The sequence below is a fragment of the Bison bison genome, unplaced genomic scaffold (genome assembly GCF_000754665.1).
Source record: "Bison bison bison isolate TAMUID 2011002044 unplaced genomic scaffold, Bison_UMD1.0 scf7180017864080, whole genome shotgun sequence".
Classification (NCBI taxonomy): Eukaryota; Metazoa; Chordata; class Mammalia; order Artiodactyla; family Bovidae; genus Bison; species Bison bison.
In genome coordinates, this window is record NW_011494652.1 from 6,046,543 (window position 1) to 6,055,429 (window position 8,887).

General features: G+C 34.6%; 1 protein-coding gene across 2 annotated transcripts in view; it reads left to right on the plus strand.

Moving 5' to 3' along the window:
• Positions 1-8,562, plus strand: part of TSPAN12 (tetraspanin 12) — a 67,004-nt gene extending 58,442 nt beyond the window's left edge. For both annotated transcript variants that reach the window (XM_010837797.1, XM_010837796.1), the window contains one exon: positions 6,932-8,562. In XM_010837797.1, coding sequence (XP_010836099.1) covers positions 6,932-7,237 — 306 coding nt within the window. In that variant the 3' untranslated portion in view covers positions 7,238-8,562. The remainder of the gene's footprint in view (positions 1-6,931) is intronic.
• The last annotated feature ends 325 nt before the right edge of the window (positions 8,563-8,887 follow it).

Genomic DNA, 8,887 nt, shown 5'->3' on the forward strand with positions numbered 1-8,887 from the left:
TTCAAGACGTGGAGTACATGGTGAGGAGGAAGCTGAGTGTTTGTAGATTTTTTCACTTCTAAACCTCAATTTCCTTATCCATCAAATGAGATAATAGTAGTATCTGCCTCATTATAATTAAAAAAAATAAATTAAGCTACTTAATAAGAAACCCTTAGCAAACCACTTGACACGAAATAAACACAAATCTTCAATGCATGGTGGTAGCAAATGACAATAATAACAGGAATTTATTAACATTTATTAGGGTAAATAGAAAAAATAGTGACCCATGATTAGATTTTTAACTAACCAAATTGCCCTAAATTTTGCTAGTAATGGCAGGAAAATATGCATTTTCTAGTTCTATTTGTGTTGGCTGAAGGTAGATTTTAGATCAAGGTTTTGGGGACTTCATGTGGTTTCTCATTTCGTTTTCACATTTTTCCAGTTCTTAAGGACAAACATTTAGGTGGACAAAAGCGCCCAGTGAGAGATGACGTCTAATGAGCAATTTGTATTTATACATTTTCTGCTTAGACAGTGAACGTCTGCCCCTGCACCTCACCTTCCTAGGGAGAATACTACCTTCTGGGTTTTCTAACACTTGTTGTTCAGTCACTAAGTCATGTCTGACTCTTTGCAACCCCATGGACTATAGCACACCAGGCTCCTCTGTCCTTCACTGTCTCCTGGAGTTTGCTGGAATCATGTGCATTGAGTCAGTGATGCTGTCTACCCATCTCATCCTCTGCAGTTCCCTTTTCCTTTTGTCTTCAGCCTTTCCCAGCATCAGGGTCTTTTTCCAGTGAGCGGGTCTTCACATCAGGTGGCCAAAGTACTGGAACTTCAGCTTCAGCATCAGTCCTTCCAATAAATATTCAGGGTTGATATCCTTTAGGATTGACTGGTTTGATCTCCTTGCTGTCCAAGGGACTGTCAAGAGTCTTCTCCAGTACCACAATTCAAAAGCATCCATTCTTCAGCACTCAGCCATTTTTATGGTTCAACTCTCACATCTGTACATGAATATTGGAAAAACCATAATTTTGACTATACTGATCTTTGTCACAAACTGATGTCTCTGCTTTTTAACATGCTGTCTAGCTTTTCATAGCTTTCCTTCCAAGGAGCAAGCATCTTTTAATTTCATGGCTGCAGTCACCATCTACGGTGATTTTGGAGCCCGAGAAAATAAAATCTGTCACGGCTTTCACTTTCCCCCTTCTATTAGCCATGAAGTGATGGGACTGGATGCCATAATCTGAGTTTTTATAATGTTGAGCTTTAAGATAGCTTTTTCACTCTCCTCTTTCACCCTCATATTTTTGGTAAAAATGACAGATGTTCAATAAATGTAGTCTTTTAAACTTGGGATTCTTCATCTCTAATAGGGATCTTGTGAAGATGAAATAAGATACAAGTGTCTGTGGGTTTTTTTGAGATACATGAAGACTTTTTCTACTGCTTTTCCTGTGTATGGGTGTGAGTAACTTTACTCTTAACAAAACAGAAAATCTTGTAGTGAATTTTATTACTTGCTGTTTAATTTTTTTTAAGGACGGGTTTATTTTCCTGCAGAGCTTGTGCTTATCAGTGGAGAACTTTTGCTCCAACCTCTTTAAAGCTCATGAACTCATTAACTGCTATCACTCAGTTTTTCAACTTTAAAATAAATAGGACTGAATGTTATTTATTTGTACTTGATAATTAACACTGTCATCTCAAACTTGGGAGTTATGTTTATTATGAAAAATAGGTTATGAAGATATCAATACTGGCATGTATTGGCACCTAGATTTTATTTATACTTTATCTTCATAAGCACATTGGAAGTCTGTCTAATTTTTTGATGTGGCCTGTGAATATTGAGTACTGAAAAGCCACAGGAGTTCTTCTAATTTTAGAAACTCATCTTGGAGCTTGATCAGAGAATAATTTCAAGTGTATAATTTCCTCAAGTGAAGTAAGGCATCTTGACATGCCTTCAGATAGATTCCAGGAAATACAGGGATTAGTGATTTCTCTCTGATAAAAAGGTAGTGTTGTTATTTACAGTTGACCAGAATTTTAACATTGCAGCAAGCAAAGTAGGTTAGCCAGCTTGTCTTATTCCATACCTTTGAATTATCTGAGGTTATTAATGCAGTGCTAACATGGCTTTATTTAGGAAGAAAACATATTCAAGGTAAATCAACTCAGTATTTTATTTTGAGAAAAGCAAATAAATGCAATTTAGTTCTTTCCTATTGTGAGTAAAAGAGTCTTTGTGAAATGGAATGCAGTTTTGAACTCTAACATTTCTGTTTCCTTTTTTGTCTCACTCAACAGCAAACACTCAACAGTGTTTATTTGTGCAACTAAATATCTGTGAATAGTTGAATAGATTATATAGAGACACATTTATATTTTTTATTCTCTAGACTTAGTGTCTTGCTTTTCAACAAAAAAATCCAAGTTTACACTGAAAAGTGTGAATCTTATTCATGATTATTTGACTGGCTCAAAATAAGCTCACAACTTGTATTCAGACTGAACTACTTTGAAGAGGGTGTTGCAGAATAGGCCATAAACCCGGAGCTGTTTCTATGAAGAATTCAGAGAGTGGCTGAGGCAGACAATCATATTGTACACAGAAATCTGAAAAAAATACTCTCTTTCCAAGAAGAAGAATATTCATTTGGAAAGTTAATCCTTAACTTTAAGTAATAGTGTAAGCAATTCTCTGAAATTCAGCGTGATACCTAATAGGCTGCAAGTTTTTACAGTGCCTCCTGAATTACTAAAGAAATATTAAATTATACACAATGTAGAGGGATTTGTGCTTTATTTATATGTTTACACTTTGTATATTTTTATTAAATGATTTAATGCAACATACAACAAAAAGGCACAATGGATGAATAATAAAAATAAAATTTATTTATTGTATAAAGCTAAATAAGTCCTAGAGAAGTAATGTAGAACATGATTAATATAATTAACATTGCTGTGTGTTATATATAAAAGTTGTTAAGAGAGTAAATCCTAAGAGTTCTCATTACAACTCTTAAATGTAAAAATGTTTCTTCTTTTTCTTTTCTTTTGTATCTATATGAGATGATGGATATTCTGTAAACTTATTGTGATAATCATTTCATGATATATGTAAGTCAAATTATTATGTTGTATGCCCTAAACTTACACAGTGCTGTGTGAATTATAACTCAATAAAACTGGAAGGGAAAAATACATAAATAGCAGTAGAAAGCCAGGATTAAAGAAAGAGTAATTGGACATGCTTGATGTGAAGGCAAATGGGATTACTGTGGTTTAGTTTCATATTTGTCCTTGAGCTTTCTGAAAGCCCAGGTGAAACGACACATAATCGTCTGGATCATTTTAATGTTTGGAGGGCATGTATTCTAGTTTTTCAAAGGGAGCAAAATTCTAAAGTATTTGCTCAAGTGCAGTTTTATATCTACCACTCTAAAATACCTAGGAAAATACCTTCAATATTATTTTTCAAAATTTTTATAGAGTAATTTCTTATGGTGTTCTTCAATATCATTGAAATACACTTCAGTGGAAAATAAAACGTGAGGGCACAGGTTAATATATTGCAGAATGGCAGAATTTGGTAGTCTGGTGTGGTATTTAGATATAAGTTGAAGTACCTAGAGATGGCAATTGGTTTTATTTATTTTAAAGAGTCTATAGATAACATCTCTTTTTGAGGGGTTTTTGATAGAGAAGGACAAACTGTAATTTAATAAATTCTGATGACAAACTTAGTACTAAACTAAATACTTACATTCTGTCTAGTTTGGGAGTTATCTTTGTAAACTAAATGAAGAAGTAATAGGGCTGATTTATTTATTAAAAATTGATATTTGGCAAAACCAATACAATATTGTAAAGTTTAAAAATAAAATAAAATTAAAAAAAAAAATTGAGGAGTCTAACTAGGGCCTTTGCTTTGAATAAACCACCTTTACCCTCCTTGACATGGAGATAATCTTCCAGTCCAGTGATCTCTAAGGAGGCCAGGTCCTGACTATGAGCCAGAACGATACAATCCTATGTCCACTTTTTTGGGCAGAACTGAAAACCTTTTTTCACTGGGATCCAAACCCATTCATGACAGCCTGGATTGTCTTAATATTTTATTGCATTTTCTTGTGTGGCCACTGAGGTTTCCTTAGATTCCCAGAACCAATAAGTCTTCCAGACTTTGCTGAGGAATCATAGAGCCTCAATTAATATGAGCCAGAGGTGAGATCTTAGGGTCTTCTTAGTTCTTTCTTGAACATGTGCACAGTCCTGGGATTGAGCATAACCTTACTCACATGTGTAACTTTCTAGATCCCTGCAAATATGTCAGAGCTTTGCCAAAACCACAAAGGACTTCACATTCTCCAGTTTTTCCCCTTCGGCTTTTGACTAGCCCATTGTGTGCAACTATTATCCACTGCCTCAGGCAGCCTCAGTGTTGAGCAGTTACCTGTGAATGCTTTTGACAAATACTCCCCAGAGGGAAAATTCTGTTGCCCAGGTTGAACTGCAAGTCAAGTCAAATAAAGACAGCTTTGCTAGTGAGCTCTTTCAGGGAACCACCAGATAGGACAAATAATGACAGTTCTCTGACAGTGGGTCTTTGAAGGAGCTCCAACCCTTTTCTGTTGCCTTTGGTGGCTGCCAGACCACTGATTTTTACCATAATTGTGGGCTGTTTATTTTCACGGCTCCTGCAGAGCTGGGGAAGGGGTATGGGAGTAAAGCACATTAAAATGCCACAAAGCTTGCTGTTCTTACTGAGATTCAGGTGCTTCTCTTGAATAAATGCTCCTCAGATTGCTGCAAGCATTTGGTTAATTTCCAGAGTTCAAAAAAAAGTTGATTCTGACAATTTTCTGTAGTGCTTTCATTACTTATATGGGGGACAGGCTATTCAGAGGTCCTTTTTCTGCCAGTTTTGTGGATGTTACTCTAGAAGTGCTTTTTAGCCATATTTTTACAAATTAAAAAGCTGAACTTTTTGACTTCTAAGTTCCCCTCCCACTCTGGAACATTCACTGTTATCTAATATATCACATTCCCAAATATCCTAGATAATATAATTTACTGTATCTTTGTTTTGGTATATGCAGCTGTTTAAAATAAAATTGAAACAGACTTTACTGGATGCCAGAGTATGAAGCATAGTCGATTTCTGCTTTGTTTTAATCACAAATTAAAAAGTATTACCTTTTCTGCATAGTTATTCAGCTTAGAGTGAGTTAGTCTAAATGGATGGGAGATCTTTACATGCCAATGGGAAGAACTATATGGGTAAAATTTAAGCACCAGAGACTGCTGAAAAGGTAAACATCAAATAATAATTGACTTATTTCACAGGGTTGTATCATTAGCATATGCATTTCTTGAGTAGTTTACCTTTAATTGTGGAATTTATTTTAATTGTTCTTTATTCATTAAAGATCCACTTTTGTACTAAGTACTGAAAACATAGTTGAGGAGTCAACTAAACCATGCAAAGCCATTTTATATCAATTTCTTTGGAGATGGATATGATGATCTGTGCTGCATTACTCAGCAATGATGTTAATTTCCAAATGTCTGAAGCTAAACCTTTTTAAGTAGTTTTGATGTGCCTCTTTCCAAACTATGTTAAAGATTTTTTTGCATCATGAGGAGAGTCATGATCTAAAGTCTCAGTGGCAAACATCATTTTGGATAGTTACTTCACTGTCTTGAGAAACAGTGACCCCCACCTTCGCTGTTACAGGTGGGCAAGGATTATTTCATCAGTACTCAGTGGGAACACAATGCCATGCTTTTGGTGTTTTATTCTCTAAAAAAGTTTTGTACTCATACTTGTCCATTAATACCTGCTTTTCATAGATTTTGCAGCTCTTTTAATTTGTGCTTTCTAATCTTCTGTGGGCTGATATACCAGATAAATCTGATCCCTACTGAGCTCTTACTATATATGAGATCATATTCTGGGTGTTTAATTGTGCTTGTTCATTTAATTTCCCCAAGATCACAAACAGGACGGCCCTATTATCATTCATGTTTTCATACAAGAAAACTGAATCACAGAGAGATTAAGTAACATGAACAAAGTCACAAAGCTTATAAATAGCAGAGCAGGGATTTGAATTCAGAATTCTGGCTCTGAAGTTCATGATCTGTATGGTGTCATATAAGGGTGTTAGAATTACATATAAGCATAAGTACGAGTGGGTTCTGATGAATTACCTGAGTGAAACTCTTTGAAAAATACCTGAATGTCGGTGATTGTCTTTGTGTCATCTATTTTGGTTTCTCAGTGTGTGTGTGTGCGTGTGTGTGTGTGTGTGTGTGTGTATTAACTAGGTAAGATGAATAGAGAAGTTATTTTATTAAAGCAGTATTAAGTATCAATAGTATTACTTATAAATATTTTAACTTCACTTTTGGTGAAATTGATAAAACTTTGCTAATGTTTTGCTGTTAATTTGCATTACATGGTATACCAGAAAAGGTAGTTACTGAAATGTGTCTGTGACTAGTTTTACATGATTTTTATTTCTTACAAGTAATAACTTATTAGGGTATAGTTACTTATAAGTGTCTTTGGAAATTTAAGAGTTATGTATTATGTATTCCTCTCCTCTACTATAATCCACAAATTAACAATAGGCTGGTTCAGTAGCTTTGGTTCCCTTGATTTAGTTGAGTTATTTATAGAAGCTGGGGAAGGAAACAAGAAGGCAGTTATTTTAATAATTAAAATTTATTTTCAAAGAATGCACCCCTCTGTCTCCAATCCAGCGGCTCACAGGGGTTCCCTCTTGAGAGTCACTATCTTAAAAGTTTGTAGTTCAAGTTGTTTGGTTCCACTAACTGATGGATGATTTTATTTTTCACTATTTTGATCCTCTGTAACACAGTGAGAGGAATATTGACCATATTATTTCTTTTACAGGGTTGTGGGAAGAAAATGTATTCCTTTTTGAGAGGAACCAAACAGCTGCAGGTGCTGAGGTTTCTGGGGATCTCTATTGGAGTGACACAGATCCTGGCCATGATTCTCACCATTACGCTGCTCTGGGCTCTCTACTATGACAGGCGGGAGCCTGGGACAGACCAAATGATGGCTCTGAAGAATGACACCACTCAGCATCTGCCTTGTCATTCAGTGGAACTGTTGAAACCAAGCCTGTCGAGGATCTTTGAACACACATCCATGGCGAACAGCTTTAACACACATTTTGAGATGGAGGAATTATAGAGACTGTCAAAGAAGGAAACCACAAATTTATTTTACTGGACTTGTGAATTTTTTGAACACACACTTAACTGTTTCAGAAATGTGTAGAAATGAAAATGTTGCCATAAAAGGATACCCAAGCACATAACGTTCCACTCTTTGAAAGGAAGTGGGAAAAGTTCCATATATGATAAAGCACCACCTGGACAATAGTTGATACCTTTTGTAATGCTGAGGACAGATCTAATACCCACTTTATAGCCTGTGTAAGATTTTTACTGAACACAGTTATGCTTTGAGGTTTATGCTTTGGCAGAGTTTGACCAGCATTTCTGCATCCATGTAAATGTGCCGAAACATGCTAGGGTGGAGTTGGAGCTACAGTAAAGTTTGGTTTACTTCCATAAGCTTACTAGTATATAAAGTTCCAAATAACTGCTAACATAGGAAGTTAGACAGTACTAATGACTTTTATTACTTGGTGATATATTCTTTTGAGGAGAAATAGATTATACATAAGTACACTCTGAAGATTGGTGACTACCTAAATGTGATTTTTGCTGGTTACTAAAAGTATTCTTACTACTTACAAGAGCAAACTATAACATTGTCTCAAACTGATCAGGGATATATGTGTATATGAGTCTGTGTTGAGTCTGTGTTAATTCTGTATAATTCAGTAGATTTCAGTTCTTATAACATGAAGAATAACAATTGTGAAAAGGATAAATCCATAGTGTATAGCACCATTATTTTAACCTTTCCTGTTAATAGAGCTAAATTTAACATTCTGTCTTGGGTTTATATTACATACATAAGTGTTAACTTAAATACTTAACCACTAATTTTGAAAAATTACTCATGTGATACAAAGGAATCATTATAATTCAGAATGCAGTCTAGTTTCTAGGAAGTATTAACAGAAAAAGTTTACATATAACTTTAGTTCATTCAGCAAAGACCTGGATATTATCCTTCTGCCAAACTGAGACTCATTTTGACACTAAACACTTTATAAAGGAACTTATCTTTGTCTTCTCCAAACTAGAAGCAGCAGTCTCCAAGTCTCAATATAATTCTACAGAGAATAGTTTTCCTTTTCTCTAGCAAAAAGCCAAGAGAATCTTAAAGTAAGTGACAGTTTAGCTAGAGGTTTTCTTTGCCTTATTTCACTGATTAAGATACTGTGGTGAATTACACAGATTATTAAATTTTTTACAAGAGTAAACTATATTTATTTGAAATGGGAAAAGTGCATTTTACTGTATTTTGTGTATTATGTTTATTTCTCAGAAAATAGAAAGGAAATTAAAATGTGTCAATAAATATTTTCTAGAGAGTAAAAATTTGCCTGTGTCTAATTTTTATACTTTATAATCACTTTCACCATTCAAAATATTAGCAAGGGGGAAAATCTGAGACAACATGATTGAATAAAGTAATAATAACTATCTCTAAAACCCAAAGCTACTCTGTAAGAATATGTATCTTCACTGAAAAATGACAAAAAGATGCCCATTTACTTTTCAAGTTTTCTTTTTGAGCTAAATGATAAATAATGTAGTTGTCTGATATAATACAAAATATGCCCATTTATGTCAATTTATCTTCTCAGTGTTTTCATATCCCAGTTTCTTAAAGTAATTTTCTGAAGAAAAGGAGCCTAAGGAA